Genomic DNA, 27,040 nt, shown 5'->3' with positions numbered 1-27,040 from the left:
CAATCCATCCCCACAGCAAGTAGAAGGGCTCATATACAGAATTTTGTTTTCTCCAAAGTAACACTTTAATTTATTCTTTATTACAATATTAATTGACTAGAAAGAAAAAATCACTTGTGTAAGAACTGACAATGGCTTTTATTCTTTGGGGAAATTTTAGAAGCCTGAAAGAGAAAGAACAGCAAGATCACTTCACACAGACACAAACACACACATGCCCTTCAAGCTCATGGAGGGGAAGAATTTGAATTATCTGCTTTCATGGTTTGAAAGCCTAATTGCCAAAGAGACTTTCGGAAGCGACTGTTGCAAGAAGCAACACAATAGAAACCATAGGAAAAGAAGGGGGGAAAAAGAAGAAAGAAAGGACAGGCACTAAGAACAGGCTCCGCCTCAGATAAGTGGAGGTGCTGCCCCCACCCACCAAGTGCATTTGGGGACTGCCAGCATTTTCCCTCTGGAATTTAACGGGCCAGTTCCCAGAGAGGCACATCAGCAAGGTCCCGCTCAGAGGGCTGTATCCAAATGAGGGCATGAAAAAAATGGCAATGTAATCCTCCTTCCAAGGAGGAGAAGGGGGTTTGACAGCAGGGACAGATCCCTAGTTTGCTTTCCCAGGCTTTACAGCCAGTACCTGTCTCAGTCCCATGATCCCATTAACAAAAACTTCTGTGCACTTTCCCCTAAAAATCATCATGGTAACTGTGCCCTCTCCACCTGCGCTTCTCTCCACAGACCCTTGCCCCTCCGCCTCTGGGAAGACATCTTTATAGTTATGAGGCCGCGTATTTTGGAAAGACAGGACAACAGAAAGATGACAGCAAGCAGGAGTCAGAAACACTTCAGATCTGTTTCATGTCCTGGCCGTTGCCCTGCTGCCAAGCCACGGCACCACTTATCTTTGAGACAAGGATAACAACAGAAGCTCCTGTAGGGCTCTTCTCTGGCTTAGAAATTCTTGGACCATTTACCGGTTATTTAAAAGGTAAACAGACTGCATGTTCTTCCTTGGAAACAGAGTAAGACACAGCCAGTCAACGACTCTGTTGGAAAACTGAACAGTCACTGCAGTTAAATTTGCAGACCGAGCTACACAGCACGATAAAAAAAACCCCAACACCTTAATAGTCCACCACGCTTTTCCATCACAAACAGCTTACTATCTAGGGTTTAAACATGAGAATTGTAAACTTAATTATGTGTCAATGAACAGGCTCGCATAGAGAGAGCTTAGTTTATTCAAAATATCATAGTTAACTTGCCAGCTTAAACAGTAAGCAGCTTTGGTTTTCATTAACTTATAAATATAAGAGAAAAGGGAAACAGGTTACCTTGATGTAAGGCAAAAGTAACATCTAAGAACAATAACATATATTTCTTTTTTCCCCAGTTTCGTACTGTCGGAATATTCTTTTTAGCTCTGTCACTTTATAGTTACTATTAAAACTATGCCAAGTCTGTGACTACATCTCAAATGTAAATAGTGCACTTGCATATTCTACACCAATTTATGGAGTGGGTGCCTGTATGATGGATTAGTAAAATTCTCTAGCATGTTTTAGGAATCAAACACAGGCTCTTTATCAAAGTGTTCAGAGATGTCAAGCGTGTTATAAATTGGCTGGCAGCATAAAAAACAGATTAAAACATTCATATTTGGTCTCGCTATATTTTTGATTCAAGTACATTAGCTGTCATTTTTCCCCCTGTATGTTTTCAAAAGAATGACTTGTTCATAAAAGGTTTAGGCAAGCTGGTGTTGGAAGGGGAATATGATCCTTTCATTTATTAAATACCAAGAACTAGACTTCCCCTGCCAGAAATCTGCAGAAGTACAAGCACCAGATTTACTCATGCCAGAGGAGTGGACCGCAAAACTCAGAACACACAGAGAAAAATCCAACTGTTTCCTTGAGTAGCAATAACCATCAGACGAGGGCAGCACCAGCTAACCCCCACCACTGACTTTTTCATACCCTCTAGGTCATGCCTGGAAACGACATATGGTCACCAGCACCAGGGAAGAGATTCATATTGGCTTCCTTGGCGGAAAAGGCCATGCTGCCACTGTATCACCACCAAATGCCCTCCTGCTCGCTTGCCCCAAGCCACATCCCAGTTTTATCTGCTCGATTACGATTTCTTCTACAATCCGCTTGCCATGTTACCGCAACAGCAGCAGGGATCTGTGAAGCAAGAACAAACTTCTGAGGTTTCCCATTCGATTGCTTGAAGCCCGTTAAGGAATAAAGCAAGATACCTACAGAGACTTGCACATGAAAAAAAAAAAAACAAAAAACCCAAGTATTTTTTACTTAAATCATTCAAAACAGCACACACAACTAATTTTCTAAGGAAGTAAGTTGATATTCTTGTAGCTCATCGGCACCACACATTGGATTTTCCTCTGTAAAAACAACAAGGTAATTATTGGTGCAAAAAGGATTAGGCTCAGGGCAGTTTGCAGAATTCGTTCCTCCAGCAGCTGTGCAGTATTACCATTTTCAAACACAGGACTCGAAGACTTATCAGCATTGCTATCTAAGGATCTTTCTTAGCCTGTGTGATCCAGAACTAGACACAACAAATTCTCATCTGTAAATGTCAGCACCCACGCTAGGCGAGTTTTGGTTTCCCGTTAACACACAGATGGAGGATCAAAACAGAGATCAAATGTCAGTCACTGACGACAGGATATTAAATCAGTTTAAATGGAAGCCAAAATAATACCAAAACATCTTTTTTTTTTTTCTTAATTACATCTCCAGCTTTATCCAACATAAACATGACATAATTTTAAGGTCAAGAAAGTAGATGGTGGATTTAAAGGAATTCCTGTTTAAGATGCCCCAGAAAGACCAAGGGTGACAGCTAACATAAATTGTGGCTAGCCTCGCTGCATTCAGAGGGGGCTCTGGGATGCTTGGGGATGTCGCTGGACAAATTAATCTAAGAGAGTCTCAGAGGGGTTTGAGAGCCCCCACAGCATGAGTATGCTGTCAGAAGTGCCAGCAGCTGAGAGTTTCACTACTGTCCATGATGGCCTTGACCAGCTGCAGAGGAAACCAGAATCTATCCACCTCTCACCGGAGAGAAAGTGCCATTGCGTTAGACACTCCTATAACCTGCTCGACACAGGAATTGGCATTCCCCCTAGTCAGACATTACATTAGGGCTGCAAGAGGCTGGAGCTGGCCACAGTTTGGCATTTGCTTAGCAAGAAAATAAGGGCAACTTTCCACAGCTGTGCAGGAGACCCCTCTGTTACTGCATGGTCTCACACCAGCATGTTATTCTGGGTCCCCTTTCCATGTTTGAGCAGGCAAATGGTGAAACTTTTATCAAACACTTGGTAAGTTCTGATTTCATTTCAGCAACCTACTCATTTGGTGCCCAGTCCACGTCTTCTTATGTGACAACAGCTGGCCACCTGTGTAAAAAAGGTTTTGAACTTGAGCTTCAAGCATGTCTGCAATCTTCCCAGAGATGCCATGGTGGGTCTTTCACTCTGGAAACTAGAGAGGTGAATCAGAAGCATGGAAGTGGGGAGGTGGCAATAACAGCTTCCAAATTCATCTCCAGAGGCAAAGAATCCACAGTCCAGAATAAACACACATTGCACTTCTTTGCAGCATTAGTGGGACTCAGAGAGAACAAGAGACAGGGCTGGAGTAAGAGCTACACCACAGAATTACACAGTACACTGGCTCTGGACACACACATACTTACAGTTATTCAGGTGATATATGTGAAACATTGAATGAATACATACTTGTATATACAGTGTTAATATGGCAAGTGTCAAACACAAGTGCATACACATAAACAGTGGCAAACAGAGCTGGGAATCCAAAAATGAGACCATGATATGCTATGAAAACAAGAAAAAAGGCCAAGCTCTTGGCCTTGCTCTTCATGTTTCTTTGGTCTTGTATTTAGAGTACAAGCAATACAGAATCCGCATTATAGTCTTCATATCTCCATTGACAATATCTGTGGATACACAAGCAAGAAAACCAGATGGGAAGTATTAGCAATTCCTGGAATAGAAAGAGACTGCAACTGCCAAAGACAATCTTCCACCTTTCTCCAATTATAACATGAACTTAGACAATCTAATTGTAACAAGCAGCAACACAGGAACTACAGAGCCAGCAAATTATTTATTTATTAAATGACCTTAAGGAAAAGGGACCTTCACTGCACTATCTTGCTGGAAGATGGGATAAATAATGCATAGTAAGAAATAATTCTTCACTAGCAGAGAACAGAGTAGATAATTTAATAGGACTTTACAGCTTTAGGTTTTTATGATTCTTATGGCAGAAATCATGTTGGGAATTACCTGACACTTTATTTTTCAGTTGTAATGTTTCCATCCTGTTGTGCTGCTGTTAGCTGTTTCTTTTTTTTCATTTAGTTTTCAGCTTCCCTGTTCTTGGCTAAACAAACTGCCCTTGGATTTAATGGAAGAGGCTAACTGATTTAGAGGGTTTACTGTTGTTCTTACAGTGCTGTAAATCACCGGGAGAAAGACTAATAATGAAACACTAGTAAATGAGATCCTTTAACAGTCTAAATAGTGTAGCTGTAATAAGTATCCCTAAATCATATTAAATTCAATCACTAGCTGAGGATCCTCCCAGTGAAGCTAAAGGACCTGCAGATGTTGGCACCAATATTTCTTATACTGATCAACTCTGTATTTGAGGCAGTGCAGAATAACCAGAGGGAAGGAAAGAAAGCATGGGTTTAACTCCTTTCATACAAAAGGTGGATCTCAGCATGGAGACCTGAGCTCACACAGATTACTCTTTTCAAAGCTAACATACCTTTCCAAACTCCTAGCTCTATGCAATGTGGCAAAAAGCCCACAATTTGTGCATGCCCATCATACAAACTGACAAAATCACCAAAGCATTAGTGGGAAAAGAAAACAAAACAAAACCCAACGAAAGTCCTAAATTCTATCTTGCCCGCTCCATGATGCCGTCGGTTACTTACTAAACACATGCGCCCACTTGCTTATGAATAACAGGGGAAGAGATAATACTTGCTATTTTAAATAAAGATTTTATTTCCTTATTCAACAACAAGCTCTTGAGCTTGATGCAGGAATGATGGGGTGAGGTTACGTGCCCCACAAGAGGTCAGGGTAAACAGTCACAGCACCATCCATTAATGTAGCCACATCCTTCATCCCACCAGGAGCTGGTCAAAAATTTTTCTGTGGAGAATTTTTTTTATTGGAAAATTGGACTCATCCAAAGGAAACTTTCTCTTTTTTTGGTAGTGTGGCAAGAGAGAGGAACATGTGTGTACATTGACTCAGAAATGGAAGCATTCACTTGGATGTAGGATACCAAGATTCAACTCCCAGGTCTGAACTAGGCGGAACAGCAACTTAAAACATATGAATTTCACTTTCAGGAGACAGACCCGCCAGCTCTTCTGGGTTTGAATAGAGCAGTCAGCATCTCTGATTTTCAGGACATATTCTGCAAGGTGTTCCCCCACACAAAACAAGCTTGTTTTTAATGCACTAAAACTTTTTATGAGATAGGAAGAAAGCTTTCCCTCTAGCTCAGCTGCTGTAATTTCCCTAGGAGCTGCCACTGGTTTAAATCTTTAACAAGTACTGACTTATTAAACAGTTTAAGTTTAAAGTTACTAAACTTATAACATTTTTAGTATAGTATAGAAATGAAGATTGTTCAAAACCATTCTCAGCTTTACTATTATTCATTCTGAATGAGCAGCTATGGGGCAACCATATAATGAAGCGTGTGTGTTTGTCATGCTGCAGAACTTACTTTTTTCAATTAGCCTAACTTTTGCTAAGGCAGGATATTAGCAGTTCTATTCCAGACAAGTGCTGTGACTCACCTTCAGAGTTCACAGAAAAATTCAGAAGACCTCCATCTGTCAGCAAGTCCAATGCAAGGTTAACATTGTGAAGCTGTTGATGAGAGAGAGATCAATATAACAAAAAGTATTTTCCACCCAACAGTGCAGTGGCCAGGAGGTTTGAAAAAGTATTTCCCTAGTAGCTGAATTAAGATACTGATTCATAATTATGTACTCATATTCATCTCCTTAGTTTTGATGGAGTGCTCTTCAGAATTTCTACCAATTATCATATAAAATTGGATGTAAAATCCATCTCCAACAAAACATATACCATGAGGTGGGCAGAAGAATCCATTTATTTAAAAATAGACCTTACGTGTGAAAGTCTTGTGTTAATGGATGTTTCGAGGGGGAAAACAGGCTAGCTTCATGCCTGGATCTAATAGATGTATGGAATTTATTTCTATTTTTTTTAGCAGTGCCCATATGCTTACCACATTTGGAACAAACAAAAAATACATAAGGAAAAAGTTCTCTATATTTCACTCAGAATTATGAAGATTGGAAATCTTCCCATCAGCTATATTTGTGAGACAGAAGTTTATGCTTTAACATATAAAGATGTCTATACACCATAGCAATAGTGATGATATCCTTAATATTACTCATGAGAAATTAAGCACACGTCTATGAATGAAGGCTGGGTTGGTTTTTTTCTGATTTTTCCTCACTTGTTTTTTTCTCCCTTCTCCACATAAAAGCAACATCACATGCATATGCAGTAGTCATGAATGATTTTTAAAGTAATATAACATCCTATTACTAGCTTCTTACAGCTTAAGGGCAGTTGTTTACTTGGCTGGTAATTAGCAAGCTCCCTCCCTCTAATGAAGTAACAAGACCTGAATGAACTTCAAGTTGTCTTTTAATACATTCCTTAGGCTACTGAGCAATTTATCCTTCAGGAGGCACATCACAGATGCTGCCGTGCTCAAAATAAGCACAGGGGTCGCCCACGCATAAGCCAAGCACAAACTTTGTGCTCTGAAGTGAAGCAATAAGTTTATGTTCTACCTGGTTCTCTCATTTGCAGGTAGCAGAGATTGACAGTTCGGATTCGTGCTCGTTTTCTTCCTCTGACAGTCAGCAGCCAGAAGAGATTAAGCTCATACAGATCTACACAATTTTCTGATCAGAATGAATAAATCAAATGTTTTCTTAATGAACCAACATAGGTAAAAGGGGCACATTTCTTTCTCTGTAATGCATATGAAATTTGCAGGGAACAATAACATGCAGATTTCAAAAAAAATCTTCAGACAGAAATGCTGATAAGTACCAAAGAAAGGCAACATAGGAAAATAAGTCATTTCATCCAGCTGTGCTTCCAGACTCAAAAGAGCTGGGCAATTCTCTAGGATTTACAACAGGACAGAGGTCGGGACATTTGGGGTACTTCATCTCTGGGCCTGTTTTGGCAAAAGTACTGAGTTCACATGGTTTTGGTAAGCACAAGGGCCCTCCTTCACCTTCTTCATCTCCTGGCTGCACAAAGTTCACCCCTAATTTCAGCCTATTTTGTGATTATATTCTTTGTCTCAGAATGCACACCTTTCTATACACATGATCGCCCAGTGCTGGCCTTTCTTTATGGTTACCTGTAAACCTCATTTTTTGGTAATAAACACAAAAAAAATCCTGCAAGAGGCCTACCACACGCAGTGTTGTCTTCTTGCACATGGAGCAGGTCACCTCCCAAATTTCTGCTCCGGCTTTGCTCACCCCTCCTGTCCCTTTAACAGGGGCTCCTGCCATCCCTGCATTTTATACTTTGTTTCTGTTTCCTCCTCACTATCACTGCTTCCATTCCAGTCTCCGCTCCTTGTGATTCACAAGGTGCACGTACCAGCTTCAAACCTCAAGCTTTCAGCTTGAATGAAAGTCAATGCACCACGTTGATCGTAACCGCGCGTGTGGTTGTCACTACTTTTAAAACGCAAATGACATGTTTTAAATCTCAGCAGAGGTTACATTTTCATACTTTACTGTACCAATTAATGTCTAAAATGACAGGCAGTTAGAAAGCACAGGGGAATTGGAAGACATATTTTATGTACAAATGACAGTTGAACTATGGTCGCTCAATATTTTTAGTTGTATTGTCACCCTGCTCTTCATCTTGTAACAAACATCAGAGGAGAAACAAACAGTAAATACCACTTTGGCAGACTGTTCAACAGTAAGTCCAGTACTTGGAAGTAACTTTGCTAAAATGAAATTGCTAGCATGTAGAGAATTGTACTGAACCGGTACCCAACCCCATTACATTCTTCTCTGAGGCCAGTGAGCAGTGCACGCAGGGTAAGAACTAGAAAGTCTAAGCTACGATTTGTACCTAAAATGTAGGGGTATCTCATTTCTTGAAAGAGATCTCTGAGGCTTGAACAGGGCTTATCCAAAAAGAAAAAGTTACTTACGAAATTTTCAATAAAAAACCATATTAATTGACTTCCTCTGAATAAATTAATAAATTAATAAATAAATTACTGGAAATGTTAAAAATTTATTTCCAAGTCAATGGACCACTGCAAACAATTTTGAAAACTGAGTGGAGGAGGAGAAAGGGAAGAAAAACAAATGCAGGGAAATGCTTTGATTCTCATTTGATTCAACCCTTCAAAATCTATTTTCCAGTTCAGAATCATCTTAGGTAAAAAAATAATCTGAATTTTCCTAATACTTTTAACAGTCATCAACTGACAGCAATGAACTTTTCACAAAATTTGAACCTAGGTCTCCAACAACTGTGCTTTTAAATGTTTTGATGAAAAGCTCCACAGGAGCATTTATTAAATAACACAGGATCTCTGAGATTTTCATTAAATTAAATAAATTTTCAGATAAATACTGCCCAGGGACATTAACTGTGGTGAGGTTAGGAATCAGACAAAAGACTCATCTGTGCAGGGAAGCTGGAATGCAAATTCCAGAGGGATTCCCTACTCAGACAGCTCTCAAGCGAAAAGGATCTGACACATTTCACATTCAGAGATCTAACTGAATATAACCCAGGAAAAATAGCTATGGTTTCAAGATTTTCAGAGCAATTCAGTGACCCAAATGAAAAATCTCTATCCTACCATAGACCATTCAAAAATATCTCAAATATCTCAAAATATTTCAATATCCTAGATCTGTGGAGGAGGCATTTACACCGGCAGCCCACCATGTGCTACCTTCTGGCTGATGCCACCTTTTTCTTTTAAAACGCTGATGAAGTCTGCATGGTAGAGGTTGAAAAAGGAGTCAAGCAAGTCTGGCTGGGTAGATTAAAGCTCCCTTCCTCGAGGGGAGGAAAGATGTAAATTCTCAACAGCTTCCTAAGCACAGAGGGGGCCTTCAACATGTTCTGGTCATGTTTTGACTAAGGTATATTTTTACAGCAGTATAAGGAAAACCATAGGGATCCCGTTCTGCTATGTAAAAGGTGTCATCCTCTTGCATAGATGTTTTTTGCAGGACAGACTCGCAGGAGATAGCATATCAATTCCCTGCCACATGGAGCCTCTGGAAGGCCACTGGAAGGCTTCAGAAGTATTTATCTGCCTAACAAATTCAAGTAACAATAGTTTGCCTCCTGTGAGAAAATTAATTTTGAATAAGACACCAACCTATTCCAAGGTATTTTCACAGCACCAAGTGTGTGCACTTGTACTGTCCCAAACCACCATCCTGCAAACACTGTGCATGCATATGACTACACAGGCAGCGGCAGCAGCAGTTAAAGCAAGAGGCAGAGCTCTTCACTGACATACGGAAGCATTAAATACCCAAGACGTCTGAAGCATCAAACTCTAAGTAATTAAATAACAAACATACCATCTCTGTGGTGCTGGATGGAGTCAGGAAGAAATCCCTTAAATTCAGAAAGTAACCCTCCAGTTGTCCAATTAACAGAAGTAAGATAACTCCATCTGCAAACTGGATGAAGAATGATCTGAATATTATTTATTACATTGGCTTTTAGTAAATTACTCCAATAAATGCCATTCTAGCGATAAAGGAATTTAAATGATACTCTGGCAAGCAGACAGCCTAATGACTCAGCTGCCTCAACCCCTTCTACAGTGAATTTCGTATTTAGTTACATAAGGCTCTCAAGTTCATATTCATAAAAATATAACCTTGTAAAAGAACAGCTATTAAAACAAACTATTCCAGATGTGAAGAGACTTCAGACAACCACAAGTGACAAACACATAACTATAAATAAAAGCAAATTGTGCCTAGTGCCTGAGATTTACGACAAAACACTTGCAAGACTCACAGTTGCCCACCAGGAAAACCCAAAAGAGCACTGGAGCATGACTCCACTTTTTATCCATGTGGCATAAGTCGCAGGGACTGCCACTCACCAAGGTTTGGATGTCTGGAGCAAAGCAAGAGGTGTGGGCTGACTTCTCCCACAGTTATTGTGTGCGTGTCTGCAGAAACAGGGTAACAAAAACCCACGAGGGACATCCCCAAGCTCATTTCCCATCACTTGCTCGCTCCCTGGAGAGGCGCCGGGAGGATGCTATGGCTCCCCAGCTCTGCACAAGCCATCATCCGCCCAAAGGCAGCGGCAGTGGAAGAGGACAGTGGAGTTGTAGTTGTGCCTCTCTTCACCGGTGCCCAGGGAGGTGATCCTGAGGTGCCTAACAAGCACTCCTCTTGCAATTTCACTGACTCTAAAGAAGCTCGACATTCAGAGGGTGGGACTTTGAAATGTGATAAAAATCAGGCCTTTCTACTGCGAAGCAAATCCAGCATTAAAACTCACTAAGCACCAACAATCAGCTTGGCTTTCACTTTAATTGTCAGAACAACTTTAATTCCATCCTGAAAAACCGACCATCCACAGGAGTCGGGCAGGATCCAAAAATTACTCCCTGTAGCGTTACAAGGGCAGCATTCAATACAACGCTGTATTTTTTTTTCATTACCTGTTAGCTTCAGAAACTTCAGAGACTGAAGCCTGGTATCTTAACCTAAAGCTAGAAATAATTGTTATGTTGCCATGTTTCAAATTACTACAACAAAAAGGAGGAATCCTAATGGTGAGAGGAAACACTCAAATGGCTGACGAGACACAGTTAACATGCAGCTTAGAGCAGGCTACCTGAGATTCGATGTCTTTCACATTTAATCCTAATTTTGCAACATGCTGGTTGACAAATTGCAAAAACACCTGAAGAAAACAGAAGGGGAGGAGAGGGTGGAAGAAAAGATAACATTTCTCAGCAAAGTCATGAATTATGTTTTACCTTACAAATTTTTGTTTTCTATTAAAAAAAATTAAATTACCTTTTTTACAGCATCCAGTTTATCTGGAGCATGGCTAAATAATTCATCAAAGGCATCATTTTCTGTAGCAAAACAACATTATTGTTATTATTTGGAATAACTGTCAGATTAGAGGTTTAAACCGGCTCCAGAAGGAGAAAGGTGTTCACACCTTATAAGTCAAGGAGGAAAAGAGTCGTAGGGAGGTGGGGAAAGATTCTGCTTTTGTATTTATCAGAGGTGGCAGGCTTTCCCTTCAGCCTGACTACATCAGAAAAAACAATTTACTTCATTCAGCTCTGTAATATTCGCCTGCAGAGGTTCTCAAGATTTGTGCTGCCACCAGTCTGAGCAATGGCTAAGTTTCACATCTCTACAGTTTATCTCTTTTCAGTTATGTTTTTTTAACCCTGAAACTCTGGGATAAAATATTGTTAGCAGAGAAGAAGAGCTATGCACTTTACCGCTCTCCCCCAACAGAAAAGTCAGTTACATCAAATTTGCAGGAAAACAGCCCCCTTCCTTGAAAAAAACACAAACTAGATACTGGGTTTGGAGACACTGTGCTTCCTCTGAAAAATCACAGCCATCAAAAATGACCAGTGCTGCCATCCAGTTTAAAGGCAGGCACCAAACCAGTGCCAGCAGTGCTGCACCAGGGAACTAGCACAAGTTTAAAGATTTCCAAGGAAATGAGATTCATCGAAGTCCCTGTGAATGCCCACCCTCACCTCTAGTTTCTGCCCAGGTTTAGTGAGAGCAGGACACATATCCTCATGGTGACCTGGCCACAACACTGCTCTAGTTCAAGCATAAACAAAGCATTTGAAGCATCCTTAAAAATCAAGGGCACTCTGGCAGCATAACTAAATGGAGAACCAGTTTCTATAGTGCAGGAAAGCAATGGCAGCTTTGCTTAAGGGAGATTCCTCCCAAAAGCCAAAACAGAGAAGCCTCTGCTTCTAAAGGGTTTCCTCAGGTTTCTCCATTCTCCCTGTTAGGGGGTTGCTGCAGGAGCAACGTCAGGGAATAGGTGAATCCATCAAACAAATCACTGAGCAACAGTCTGAAACCTGCAACAGTCTTGCACACTAGAGAGCCCTCTTCTGGAGCCACGCTTCGGGATTTCTTTCTTTGTTAAGCAAGCTGTGGTAAAAATAGACAGAGGCAGCGTTTTGAAGAGTGAATTGCAGATTTCTCATTCCAGCAGAATCAGCCCACTGGATGAAACACCTATTAGAGGTTGGTTTTTTCCTCCCCAATTTCAGCCCACACAAGAGGCCACTCAGTGGAATAAGTGATAAATATGTATTAAATGATATAATTTGCACCTCTGTAAAGGATGAAAACATAAAGGACACAGCAGAGAATTAAAACAATTGCCTTGATTCACTGGGGATGAAACGTGCTCCTTTGCAGCGCGGACGAGCAGCTCACACTGAAGCCTAAGCGGTACTCAGGCCTTCTGCAGGCTCTGTGCACGTGGACTTTTTTCACCTCAAGTGTTTCACAGCTCTCAAAAACTCGAAGGGTAAAATCTCAGGGGACATTGGTTTTACTGAGCTGCCATCCATAATCGAGCACCAGTAGATTTCAAAATCTTACTTGCAAACTGCAGGAAGGAAACTACATTGAAACTGGTAGCAACAAGAAGCCCAGTTCTCAAGCCATTTTGCTCATAAATAGCCACAACAGTGAATGAGGTCAATGCATAAACCCAAGACATATTTTGTCCCCCAGCAAGGTCTTCTCTATTAGATTATCAACCCACTGTAGCATTTCTTGTCTTACCTCCCTTTTGCTGCCTGCAGTCCATGGGCAAAGTGACCACCCAATTTCCAAACTACATTGTGTTGATACAAGCACACATTAACAGAAGACATTTGAAGAAAAACACTAGGGGATATCCATGAATCTCCATTAATTCTGGGAGGGAGCATACTGATTTTATCATGAGGTAAAAATTGATCAGAATGTGGTGTTTAACAGCACGTAATAGTGAAACGCTGAACTTGTACTTACTTGTCTGCGCTTCTAAATTGTCTCTAAAAGTGCAATAAAAAAAAGAATTAGAAAAAGCATTCAGCAGAACTAATCTTATTCATAAGCAAAGCTTATCTGGGCCATCAGCTGCCTTGTAAAGCAGGAGACACAGTACAAAGTGCCATTAACTTCATGTCAGAGTAACTCTCCAATAGACATTTTTAAGTACATTGTATATCTGTATAGGCTCTTGGAAGTATATGAGATTTTAACTGGCCCGCAGACCGATGAACATTTCTTTTATGAGCACAATCCACAATACCCTTTTCCAATAAGCTGCTCATGTTATTAGAATTTGAAGATGCTCTAGCATATAAAAGATGATAGCAGGAAAACCTCTACCTCGTGCTTGGGATTATGTCCATATTTTCCTAGTTTATAAATGGCATCCTACTACTTAAGTCCTTTAATAATGACAGTCCCTCACAAATTCAGCAAGGTTAAACTGAAGAACTACCTCCTTTCTCTTTATTTAATGACACAAGAGCAATACATTAATAGTAGATATAAGCCACTACGGCTTTACAAAATTTCCAGTTCAGTCTGGGACAGGTAAATTTACAGTACTGGATTTTTATTGTTATATTTGTTATTATACTCCATGGCAATTACAAACACTAAGCCTCAAAAATTGTTATACACATTATTTTAGAGAAGTTTATATAAAGAATAAAGCAGAAGGTTATTATACCGTAATACCGGGGGGGGGGGGGGGGGGGAATAAAAAAAAGGAAGGAAATCAGAGAAATAGTTCACATGCATATGCATGGCTGGGTTTACGCTTTTTGTCATCACCATGATCCCAGTTATTTTTTCTAAGGGGGATAACACCCACAATATTTCCTTTCTGATTGACAGTGTAAAAAGCAGATATATCCTCTCTTACTTATTTTCTGTGATATATTCCACTGCACTTGCTGTCTTTAATCCTCTGGAGGTGTTCTGTTAAAAAGACAATAAATATTTTTGGTTTGGTCACACACACACAAAAAAGCTGACAGCATTAATGAGGCTTTCATGAACCATTTGCTGCCTGAAATGATTACGAGAGGGCATTTATTCAAGAAGTGCAGTACAATTAGTACAGGCACTTTCAGAGGTTGCTGTTCCCTTCTGCTCTCTTCACTCTTCAACCAGAAATTACCTACTTCCCCATTAGAGGAAGCCAAAGGAGAAGCATGTAGTTCCTCAGCTGGTAAAGTCCAGAGGCTGGCATGCTCACCTGGAGACTTGATGAATGCATCAAGCTGTTTTGGGCAGGCAGCAATTTTCTTGTGCACCTCACTGCATCAAGGACTCTAGCTTTACAGTGCTGGAGGTGGTCACCTCTGCCTTATAATAACCTCATGGCATGGCCTGCCACCCATCGATGAATCCTCCTTGCAGGGGACTTAGTTTTGGTAGGTTGCTTAGATTTAGTTTGGCAATTCTTACTATTTCTGAAGCCACTTGGGATGTTTGCTTATGTCCTTGAACATTTTTCCTCTATATAGCTCTTAGTACTCCACATAGCATAAAAAAAAAACCCCAGTGCTTTGATCCAACTGGCAGTCTGGAGAGACAGGAGAGCTGCTTTATTCAGGCACCTGGCAACCATCTCTTATCACAGAGAAGTCTTTACTGCTCTCCCCTTTTAGGCAGTGAAAAACACCCTCTCTTTACACACTGAGTCAACTCCTTTGGGTCAACTCATTGCTGAAGAGGAGCACACCCAGCCCCACTGGGCAAAGGCAGGTCCTTCCTGCAGGCACGTGCTGCAGAAGGGCCAGGCCTTCTCTGGTCTCCTTTGGACTTCCTCAACATTTCCCCCTTTCTGTTCACAGGCCCTCTTCTGAGCCTGTGCCTTCACAGGTTTTCCTTACTTTTGAGCTAATAACTGATGTTCCCGTCAGGGGCATTAATTTCTCCTACAGTGAATCAGCTCACTACCACAACCCCATTATCTCCATTGCCGCTCCTCTCTCTTTCAGGGTTAACAACCCTTTCCAATGCTGTGGTTTCACAGATAATCCCTCCTGATTTCTGCGTGGCTGAAGCACTCACAGCCCATAAGGCACTAGACAGGGGGCTGCTTTCCTCAGAGTCTGGGCTGTCACTGATGAGACCCACACAACAGGAGCGTCTGGCTGTGGGCAGCAAGGCACAATTTGGACTCCCATTAAATAGCGGAGGGATCACTCTGCTGAAGTGCTCGGCAGGGATGGGGCCACAACAGGTACCTTGGCAGAACCAAGCCCCAGAAGAAGCTGTCCCTCCAGGACACTTTTAAACCTCCTAAAGTGACATACGTAGCTCAAGGGCATGCTTCGTTTCAGTTCCAGTTATGATCATTCAGAGGGAAGATTGATAGGTCACGCCATACAGACCGTGTGCTGGAGTCCCAACACCACTGAATTGAAACACCTCTTAAAACTGTAACACAGTGGTGCTGATTTTTGCAGTTATATCCCAAATTGTTGGATTTTTTATGTTCTACTAAAGTCCCGGAGTTGGCTTTAAAAAAAAAAAAAATGGAGGAAGAAAACTGAGGAGGATCTCAGCTTGTAGAGAAAAATACCAAAATGTGACCCAATGGAGGGGGAGCAAAAACTCCCTTCCCCTAAAAAAATAAATCCTCAGCATTAATCCAGTACCACAATTTATGAGTGCAGGCTTCTATTTTAAAACACTTAGAGATAGTAACAGCAGTATTTCTTCTTTTTCTTCTTTACAGAGATCAACAGCTGTTTTCAGTTTGGACCATTCCTTTTTTTGATCAAGGAGAAAAAACAGCATAGGCTTTCTACCCTTTTAAAGATACAACATGTGAACTAAGCCCAAAATGATAGTCCAGTCCAGCAAACTCAGAAACTGTTCACAGAAAATACAGTCATCTCTTTCACAGCTGCACACACGCTTCTCCTTAATTCTAACCAAACTAAGTCTTGTGAAACGTCTCTAGGATCTACTGTAAGAAATATTAAAACTATGATTACCTCAATGGTGATTGTTTCCACTTGAACATTTGGAGGCATGGCCAGGGTGGGTTGGAAGTGCTTTGCTATTGCAACCAGAAGATGCAGTGTGCTCAGTAAGTCCTTTGTCAGGATAGCTATTTCATGTAAAGAAAGAAAACAATGTTTAGTGTGCAAAACAAGTAAGCCTCGCTCTAATATCCTAAATTCTCCCTGTGCAGAGGATGCCAAAGTCACGGAGGGCCATAACACAGGTGGGACATCAGATCGGGGTTTATATAATATCACAGTTCAGCAATACCACACCTTAAAAGTCCTTTTTGTGAGACCTACACACAATTGCTGAGGGCTGCTAAGTGGTCCATAAGCTGCACACTTAGCGGATGCAGCTTGCGTGGCCCAGTCAGGGTCAGATATTCCTGTCTCACTTGTGATTCAACTAGTAATTGAAAACAGGTTGTTTAATTACTGTTCTGGCACCCCTTTGCCTCATAGCAGCCTTATAACAGAGGAAGCCCCGTGATGAATAATTTTCTCCGATTTCACTTCTGCACCTACATTCCACACTCCACTTCAGCTGACTTTCTTCCAGTTGCAAACACTTAGCCACAGCTTCCAGAATCACAGAGAGTTTCTGTCGCTGTTTTTTTTCTGTTAATGCGAGCTTGTCAACATCCAGCTTGAGAGATCCTAGGTTTTCTTTGACAGAGAGCCCATATGAAGAAGAAGGATGTGTTTTAACACCACCATAGGAAAAAAAAAATCAGAAACATAAAATGACAGTAAAGCACACAGTCTTGTTTTAAACGTTCAATACCACTTAATAGCTTCCACAGACCCACATCCCACAGCTGTATGCCTTGTTAAACTCCTGCACCCTCTGAAAGGCTCAGTAAAATTGCTGAAGCTCTGCAAAAGGTAGAGGACTCAAGTCATTCCTTGCAGCATCATTCCCCAACCTAAGCACTCCCCATTCCTTCTTTTCCTACTGGAAGCTACAGGAATCCAATGAGTTAATCTTTCCTGCAGACAGTGCACAAAGGTGATATCAACTCACATATATAGAAGAAATCACGGCTTGTTACTCAGGCAAGTAAACTGTATTAGCCAATCCTATTCACACTGCTCTCCTCAGCCTTGGTGAAAAGCAGGTATGATGTGAAAGGCATCCCCCAAAGAGAGTGAAAGGGGAAAGAAAAATGAAGTAGGGACAGCAGAGGTGGAGAAACAGAAATGGACCAACAGGCTGTTTCAAGAGGTCACGTCTTTATAAAAGCACCTTGCAGTGCAAAGCGCCTCTCAGATTTTCACTAGTTCCGGTTCCAGCCCAGTGCTTTAGACCTAGAACTTTTTTTTTTTTTTTAAAGCAGGAAAACATATAAATTATAGTGCTGATTCCATTCAGTATTTCTGGTAGCATCACAAGTCACCTTTGTGCTCCTGGCTTATGAAGTCCTCCCTCCCTTCAGAGGCACTGTAATTTCACACTTCAAAGTTAACCTTTTTATTATGTTAACCAGCAGCTAAAAAGACTTTCTTAGGAAAAAACCTAATTATATAAAACAATAGCAGATCATCAGGCATTTGTTCAGAATTTCAGTTATCGCAGATGGTTCACAGTGCCCTGCCTTCTCTGTCAGTGAGAAGACTCCAGCGGATCACTGCTATTGTGATTTGTGAGGTTCATTCTACGATCTGGAAGTTCCTCCATGATGTGTTTGTGAGCTAAACTCAAAGCAGCAGCTTACCCAAAAGATGATGAAGTACCAGCCCATCATACAGATCTTCTTCCAGACTTTTAACTACTATGTGTTCCTCTTTCAGAGTTGTGTTAATCCAGTCAATCAATAACTGTAGAGGAAAACAAAGCAGCTGGCAATTATACTCTTGTTTAGACAGTATAGTGCTCAGTGCTATATTGTGTTTCACCTTTCTCTTTAGTCCCTTATCTTGCATCTTGGTTTGCTTTCAACCTCCACTTCCTTTGTGCTTTTCGGTTGTTTTTTTAAAGGGAAGTTAAGTATCAGTTATTTCTCCCAAATAATACAAGGCTCAGTTGGCCAATTCAGGGCAAATTTTCAAGTGAAACAGATGACTCAAGTCATTCCTACGAATTTTGTAGAAATAGTTATACAGGTGGAGACACAGACCCTATTCCCACTTCCATCGGGGAAAAGGCTGCAAAGTACACTTCCCAAGCCCTGCCTTTATTAGACATCAGAGAATTCACACACCAATTGAACCATTGGCCAAAAGTTTGTAAGAAAAAAGGCTTCACTTATCCTGTTGGACATTTCTTGTAGTCATCCATGTCACTACCACTCCTCCCTTTGCTCCCCTATTTTTGTTTTCTTTTTCTTTCTGCGATTTTATACTAATCTGTCTCCAAATACCATTTTGGGGCGAGGGGGGAAGCGTTTGGTTTCTTTTGCTTTCTTACATGGCAGTCCTTTCATTGCCCTTTCCAATAGCCTTCCTGCCTTTGCAGGGCTGATGCTGACCAGGAAGCCAAGGGCTGGCTACGGTTGGAAAAGAACCACCTTCCCAGTTACACTCCTTGGGCCTTGCAGCCCATACCTTGCGCACTGAGCTCCTACAGATGAGACCAAAGGAGCTCTGCAGTGTTTCCCCAAGCATGTGCTTTATTCACATATGTTAATAAAAAGGAAAGATGACCTGCTGAAGCAGAACTGAAGAGCAGTAGCCCCAGCTGGCTGTTAACAAGAACCTCTCAAAAGAGGGATGGGTATTGCCTGCCTTGCTATTAATGCTACACGTGAGTGTCTGGAGTTTGCTGTGTGGATAATATCCTTCTCACTCACTGTAAACAGGAGAGGAAATTCATAGAAGATCCCTGCATTTTAGCCAACATTAACAAAAATGTGAGAAGTAGTTAAAAAAAAAATCAAAATCTCTGAGATGCTTGAAAACACACAGGAAACAAAAATGCCTGGCTCCAGCACTCGCCTGAACTGAGAAGTTGTCAAAGTATTTGTAATATACTTACTTCCTCAGCTAAGAATTAACAATAATTTTCTACAGCAGAAAGCTGTGCTTCTCAGCTAATGCTTGCAGTTTAAAACTTAGCAATGCTTTAGATGTGCGAGGGAAAGAGTGGTACCTCAGATGTAATGGCACAACTAGATGGGAGGTCAGAAAAGCAGAAAGTACTGCTGAGTACGGATCTATGAGATCCCTTGTTTGCTATCTCAGCTCTAAAGAGCCACCTCCACAGGCTGGACCTCACACAACTCCGCTTTCAGTCCAGTTGTGGGGGCCTCACTCAGCTGCAGAGCAGAGCGTTGTGTCTAAAAATGAATGAACAGGGAAAGGAGAAAAAGAGTACTTAAAGAAGTTTGCTCCTGGCTTCCAAACATAACCATCTTCTGTTCTACATGCAGTTCGGTATTTATAGCAACTGCAGTGAGCTGTTTCACATTCCCTAGTTCCCCAAAGCCACCTCAAAATTAAAATGCAGTGGAACAGAATCTTTCTCCCAAGCAAGTTTCTTTGCTTCGTGTCCTTTGTTATTCCCTTGAATATACCTCCCTGTGCCCCTCTCCACCCCAACGTCTTCTCTAGATGAGCCATGAACTCCTTGATAAAGGCAGCAACCAGTGGCACCAATGGGCACCCAGAGGATTGCCTCCCTTGGGACCCAATTTCCACCTCCCCACCATCCAAAGAAAAGAGATTAGACAGTGAAGAACAGTTTCAGGAGTTTTTGATGGGAAATGGATTAAGCACTGAAGCTCACAGAAATCTTCATAAACAGAGGAAAGCTCTTCATTTTTGGCAGACTGGAAAGAACAAATTCAGTGTCTCTAGACAACATAATTGCATTTTGCAGCACCACCTTTCAGATTTTCTCTTTTGTATAAAAACTTTATGAAAGCCTGACACAAAAATTAAATCTTTTTGATCAAATGTGAAAGAATGTTTAAGAAAACATAATATAGAAACACATATATTTATGGATTTATGAATGCCATATAATACGCACATCAGCACATAGCCTAAGATGGTTTTCAAAATATTTATAACAGTTTTAGTATCTCTGTAATGCAAGAAGTGCTGGTCTCAGAAGAGACAGTACGCTAGCCTTCCCCTGGGCAGTGCCATTAGAGAAACATGGTGATTGAACGCACAAGCGCGATTTTCAAAATTACTTGGAAATAAAGTACTTGTCCGTGAAATAGGATTCATCCTCACAGTTACCTCAAGCAGACAATGTACCATGCAACAATGTGAAAACTTTTCTCCTGACTTCCAGCAGTGACTTGCACACCCTTCATCCCTTCTCCCTCTGCTCTATGTTATCCTCAGCAGGCTGCATCACAGCTGAGCCAGCTGCCACTGGTGACTGGCAGACAGGAGGTAGAAGACCAGACAGAAGACTGCTACAAACCAGCACAACAATCCTAAATCTTGTTATCATGGGATCAGGACAGCAAATTTGCGTGTATCTGAAAATCTCCCTTTAGCCACAGCAAACACTGATGTGGGTTTGCTTTCAGTCAGGGTCCGCTGTTCCAGATGGATTCTCTTTGCTATTACAAATGAAGTAGCAACTGGGTACTTCTGATATGACTTATCCACATGTCCCAAGTTAGGAGATGTATCATACAAGAAGAAATTCAGTTTTTAAATCTATGCTCAACTTTACACACAGCACTGTGTAAGTGTAAGTGTGTAAGTGACCACTCTTGGGTGATGCAGGCAACTGAAGCTCTGTCCTGTACAACCCCAGCCACTCTGGCACTGTGCTTAAGCAAAAGCATTTGTTTACTTGTGTGGAGCCCAAGTGCCAAAAGCAGAGCTCATCCCCACCCATAGAGAGTGGGGGACTGAGGCCAAAGAGCTGGGTAACTTACAGGGCTGAGCACTAACACTAGAGATTAAAGCAACCTGAGGTGAGGGTTAAACAACATAGTAAAATAAATGGTACCAGTTTTAATTCTTCCAATTTGGCATTGTTGCTTGAGGTCGGTTTTATGAGTTTCCTCCTCTCACCTATGAAAGGAAGCAAACAAGATCCATCACAATTATCAGATATGACTAATGCAAGTTTGCTGTAAAATCTGCTATCAATTTAATATTACCTAATATTGATAATTGCTATATATAGAAACACTGTCCTTTTTTTATTGTAACTGATTCCTTATGAGTAAGAAAATGGTATAGCAGACTATTAAGACTGCTGTTGGAAATTATGTTTCAGTGTAATTGAAATCAGTAAGATCTAGACAGACAGTTCTGGACAGAGGAAAACAAACATGGTCAGATCCTTATGTGTGAAATTTAAATTTCAGTTAAAGAATCAGCTAGAATTTGTGTGGCTTCTTCACGATCTGCTTCTAGACAGTCAGCAGCCAAATTACACACACAGACCTTACGTACTGCTGATAAAACCATGGGACCACTGCTGAAAAATACACTATTAATTTGAACTGCACATTTTCTGCTTAGTTCTTCATGTAATTCCTTGGACCTTTTTCTGTCCTTGTTCATAAAGTACATACCTTGAGCGATGACATTCTCAGCTAGGAATTCATTAAGTGCAGCAGGTTGTGTAAATATATTTAAAAAGTCTGGATCCATTGTCTTTTCTCACTCCTGGTAAACTGGTAAAAAATATGGGTGGAAAAGATCATGAGCAAAGGCGTGTAAAGATCAAAATTAGTGCTAAGAAGAAAGTGAACAAACTGAACGGTTTATTCAGTTACTATTTCATGACGGGTGGATTGCTTTTTAAAACAAATCTGAGAATGTATTTAAATGTGTGTAAAGAGAAAGAAGTTAAAAATAACTTTCCTTTTTTTTTGTTAACCATCAAAACGTAGGAAAAAAAGCCCTGAAGTGCTAAAATTTGCCATAATTCCACCTAATTCTGTTTCATCTGAATTGGATTAGTAAAACTCTATTTCAGTTGAAACGAAAAAACTTTCAGCTCCTGGGTATCAATGAACACCTGCTATAAAAAATGACCAATACTTAGGAAGAATTAAATCAAGAATACCATAGTTAAATTACCGGGACAAGCTTATAAATATAAGCTGTTTCCTTTATTAGACCAGCTGGCATAGCTGTGCAGAAACAATGACATGTCTGGATAGACAATCCCATCTTCATGTTAGATTAAGTTGCACGGCTTCTCAAAGATTTTTTATTTTAAATACAGATCGGAGAATGACTTTCCTTCCCAACCCAGATGTCCTCAAATGAAAGCAGAATGACAATACACAATACAGAGGTGAAAATACCACGTCAACAAACACAGAACTATGGGCAAGTTTTTCCAAAACAGCTAGGAGTCCTGTTGGAGAACAGCAGAAGTCAGAGAAAGGAATTGAGTTGTTGGAGCTGGGTGGAGAGGCTGCATAGCCATCCATACACATCGTCCTATCAAACACCCAGATGAAGTTCATCATTACCAGCAACTATCTATCAATAAGAGGCTGGCGATGTATCTCCCACTCTTCTAGAAGCCATGACTCAAACCACAGTGCAAGCAGAGGCAAGGTGGATTTTTTAACCATGGGTGTGTAAGGCTGTGCCCTGCTGCCTACACAGATGACACAAAAGATCGAGCCAGGCTCTACAGGCAGCTTTACATGGTAGGAAATGTTCAGTTTTAAGTGCTTGCTTTTGCAATCTTAATGTTTTTGTAAAGGTTTTTCAGCCAAGTCCACAAGACTAAGACAACAAGAATGCTTTAGCTTGGCAAAGACTAAAAGTCAATAAGAAATCACAGAGACTGGAATCTGAATAGTCGCTTTTACAAATGGTATTATGATGCGAAAAGTAGGATGGCTTGTTATTAAACCAAATGTACGTTGATTTAAGTGCAAGAAATCAGAGTTATATACTGCAACTGTACAAATAAATGCTTCCCTGCAGAGGTGAAGGGAACTACAGAAGGATCATGGCTGAGCCCTGGGCAATCATGGCAGTGTATGGTTTGTGTCACGGCAGCATCTGTGAGTAAGAGATCTAATTTTACCTGACAGTCCTAAAACCTATGAAAGCCAGAGCAGAGAATGCAACAACATGATGACCAGGAAGACTTTTGACACTCCTCTGAATCATCAAATCCCAGCTGCTGCTGGATGCAGGGTACCCAGCAGGATGGTCTGCTGCTCCGCTCTCTAACTGGGAGTACTACCTGCCTGCGGACAGGAAACGCTCTCCCTTCTCTCTGAATTTCAGTGCTGCAGGGCAGCACTGAAGAAGAGGGAAAGCTGACCCTTTTTGTTCTTTCTTAACAAAAAGTGAGATGTCCCATGTTAGAGGTTCACACAGGAGAGGGTTCCTACTGTCTACCTGAGACATGTGTGTTAGGAGCCCTGCCTCTCAAGGCTCCCTCTGTAATCAGCAGACATGGACAAGCACCTTTAAAGAGCAATCAGAGCATTTAAATGAAGGTCTTGCCCTGGCTTGTGTTTTTCAGTCACCTCCTTCATTCTGTTACCAAAAAGACAGTCTTGGCTGCTACCTTGCCTGCAGCGAGGTGCTATGATGACCCAGCCCTACACACACAGTAGAGCGAGAGAGCTGCTGCAAGTGCTGTCGCATACTGCCCATAGAAGACCTCCAAAGTGACACTTCTTTCTTCAATAGCTTTGTACACCAAACACCCTGGTGCCGCTCTGCAGGGTCTCTCTCACATATTTATTAAAGGGTCCAGTCAAAGTGCATTGTGAACATGTATTTTAACATGGATTTTGCCAAGCCAAGCATATTGATAGAAAATAGCGATTGCATGCTTTTGCACATCAGTCCGGTAAAACAAATTAGGTACAAAATTCCCAGCAAGCCACTAGAGGAAAGGGTCACAAGAGAACTAGTTTCATTATGGTGGCTGCAAAACTGAATGTTGTCTCTAAAACGGTGCTTGGTAAAATAAGATAGGAAAAATTGAGTCATTTAGTGCCTAAGAAACAACTCAAATATCTGAGATAAGACTTCCCAGATTAAATTAACAGAGAGAGAAAAGTTAATTAATACAGAGCAACCTAAGGACAACGTACTTTTAAATTAGGTTTCTGACAGCTGTTATGTCTTGGGAACTCCTGCTTGTAAGTCTTCTGTAATCGACTGTGTAAACCACAACTTATATTAACTCGGCTTTGCTGCAACACTCAACTTGTGTATCTCTTACTTCCTTTGACTATTTACACATCAAAGTGATGTGTACTGCCTGCCCCATCCTTAGCCTGTTTGGCCAAGGAACCCAAACAGCAGAAGCCACTCTTAAATTGGAAGCCCATAAGAAAAGGCCTGAAAGGAAGAATTTGCAATAGCATAAGTTAATATCCTCTAAGGCCTCAGTCCTGTGCGTCCTACCTAGTCAAGTGTGTTAAAACTGCTATACTTGCTATGCTTGCCTAGTATCCACTCCCTTACAGCACCCAAAAGCAGAAACTTAGGGTTAAAGAAACCATAAACAGAGCAAGCATATACAGATACTTCCCTAAAACACTTCAACAGTCTGCAGCTCAGCCATCCTAAATCACAACTGGGGTCCTGATAATTAGAAGCTGTCAACACATTTACTTCCCATTCATCCCTCAGATAAATGTATCTCCCAACATTCAGCAGCGAGGAGCCAAAAAGCGTGGCTTTACCTTGAATGAAGGACCGCCTCTTGCTGCTTGCTCTGACCTGCCACCTGCCAGCTTCCCCTGAAGCTCCCCACTATGCACAGCGCGACGGAGACCAACTGATTCACATTCCTCACGTCACTGTGTTGCCACTCCGTGTTACTACTGTATTACTATCCTACACCCTCAACAGTCACCTCTTTTGGAAACTGAGGAAGCACAGCCTACGCCTTAGCCATCCATCACAGGGAAACCACTCTGTAGTACCTTTGCTCATCCCCATTGCCCTTTTCTGAACTTTATTCAGCACGTTCTTGTTGAGGCGCTGGGAACCAGACCTGCACAGATTTAGGGAGCTGCACCAGTGTTCACTGCGCTGTTCTGCGTTCCTCTTCTCCTAACGCTTGTTGTTTTTTTGATTACTGCTGAGTGCTAAGCAGACACCTTAATGGAACTATCTATTATATCCCCAAGATCTTATTCCTAAATAGCAATGCTCAGAGCACATAATTTATCTGGAGGGCCGGTATTGTTTTTTCTCCCATGTGTTTCACCTCACATTTATCGACACTGATTTCCCACAGCCATTTCAGAGCCTGAGAACTGCAGTTCCTCAGCATTTAATAGACTCATTGCTTATTACTAATAATTAGCATTCATGAGCAGTCCCTCATGTGGCAAGCTGCATTTCTGTGAGGCTTGGTCCTAAACAGCAGTCTTTCTAAGAATAACATATTGCAAAACAACATAAAATGGAACATGACTGAGTTGGGAGGCCTTCTTCGGGTTAACTTTAATGAGAAATACAAAGGGATGGAAGACTTGATTCTCAAATACAGCCTTCCATGTTTGCTGCAACCAGCTTCTGCAGCCCATCATACAAATTTGCTATTCAGAGCTGTGACTGACATGCTGGGTTTCCATCCTCCATCCTCCTGCAAGGGTTATTTATCAGTACTTGGAGAAGAAGTCATTGTAGGAGACAACTGCTTGAATACTGCTTGTAGAGGCATTTCATGATGACATTTTAAAATAAAATTCAGGTTTAATTATTGACTATTCAAATGAAATGGCATAATTTGGTCCCTCATTTTCTGAGATTGTCATAGTTGTACAGGCTTGCCTGTTTCAAAGTCGAGAGGTGTTTTCTTTCTCCTGTGCCACCTGCTGAGGCAGCCAAAAAGTGAATTTTTCTCAGGCCAAGAGCTAGGCTATTGCACAACATTGCAATGCCAGAACTACCAATAAAACAACTGATTTTCTAGTTGGGTCAGATCAGCTCACTTTTCCTCCATGAGTCTTCACACAATCTGACTCCCAGATATCCCTCACATATGATATAAAGCATTAATGAGCTACCAGTGCTCTCTGGCATACAAACCAGCTGTAAAATATACACAAGGCACTTACCAATGTTACCAAATTGTTTCAACTGTTTTATTTCCTGTTTCAAAAGACCAATGCCCTACTCTGCATTAGCTCACACCCATTTCCTAGGAACAGTTGTCTAAACGGATCACACAAAGGAGGGAAGCAAAACCAAGTGGGAATGTTAATATTAATAGTATTTCTGCCTTCAGAAAACCAGAATTAAAAAATAAATAAGAAGAAAAGAGAATACGCATTGTGCGCCCCGTTTAAAACTTACTTTTACTTCCTTGTTCAGTACCAGACCTTTCAAGAGCCATTTTTGCTCATTTGCATCAGAAGAGGTGTTGTCTTAGCAAGAACAATCCATGTGGACACAGAAAGTCTTACAGTTTTAAAAAAAAAATTAAAAAGCACCCAAGAGAGTCCCCCTTCCCAAACTTACTCTTCTCCTCTCTAGTAAATCTCCAGAAGCTCTTCCAAGATCACAGCAAGCACGATGAAATTTATGGGGAGAGGGGACTGGCCCCCAGCTAGAAGCGTCCTACACCAAAGCTGCAGCCTCCCGTGCGGGGCAGCGCGAAGCACGCAGGGTATGCAGGAGGGAAGTTGCGCTACGTGGTACCGACTACGCTTAAAAACGAAACCAGTCGTATCCGGAACTTAATTGTCTATGTGCTTGGTCCCTGCTACAGGCTAAAATAAACAGAAATACAAATGCAGGAAACTCCACAACTCCTGAAATACCAGAAAGTATTAGAAAGATACGATCATTCTTCCATGGTACTGCACGGCACAGCTGTTTGCTAGTTTGCGTCTTTGGGGCGACTCACAGTGCACTTTTTCTTTGAATAATAAAAGACCCAACAACACAAAAAACCATCGTGTTGCAACGCA

General features: G+C 41.2%; 1 protein-coding gene across 1 annotated transcript; it reads right to left on the bottom strand.

The window, feature by feature from the left end:
• On the bottom strand, positions 1-26,875 carry PARVG (parvin gamma). The gene is made up of 13 exons (XM_009502709.2): positions 26,589-26,875; positions 21,695-21,796; positions 21,121-21,185; positions 17,921-18,023; positions 16,731-16,871; positions 16,194-16,309; positions 14,105-14,160; positions 13,198-13,220; positions 11,197-11,258; positions 11,012-11,080; positions 9,730-9,831; positions 5,887-5,959; positions 1-3,993 (listed from the first exon to the last, which is right to left on the bottom strand). The coding sequence occupies exons 2-13, from the start codon at positions 21,771-21,773 to the stop codon at positions 3,914-3,916; spliced, it is 969 nt and encodes a 322-aa protein (XP_009501004.1). The 5' UTR covers positions 21,774-21,796; positions 26,589-26,875; the 3' UTR covers positions 1-3,913.
• Positions 26,876-27,040: the final 165 nt, after the last annotated feature.

Source organism: Phalacrocorax carbo, chromosome 1 (assembly GCF_963921805.1).
Source record: "Phalacrocorax carbo chromosome 1, bPhaCar2.1, whole genome shotgun sequence".
Taxonomy (NCBI): domain Eukaryota; kingdom Metazoa; phylum Chordata; class Aves; order Suliformes; family Phalacrocoracidae; genus Phalacrocorax; species Phalacrocorax carbo.
The sequence above is the reverse complement of the archived record's forward strand: the minus strand, read 5'-3'. Positions and strand labels throughout refer to the sequence as shown.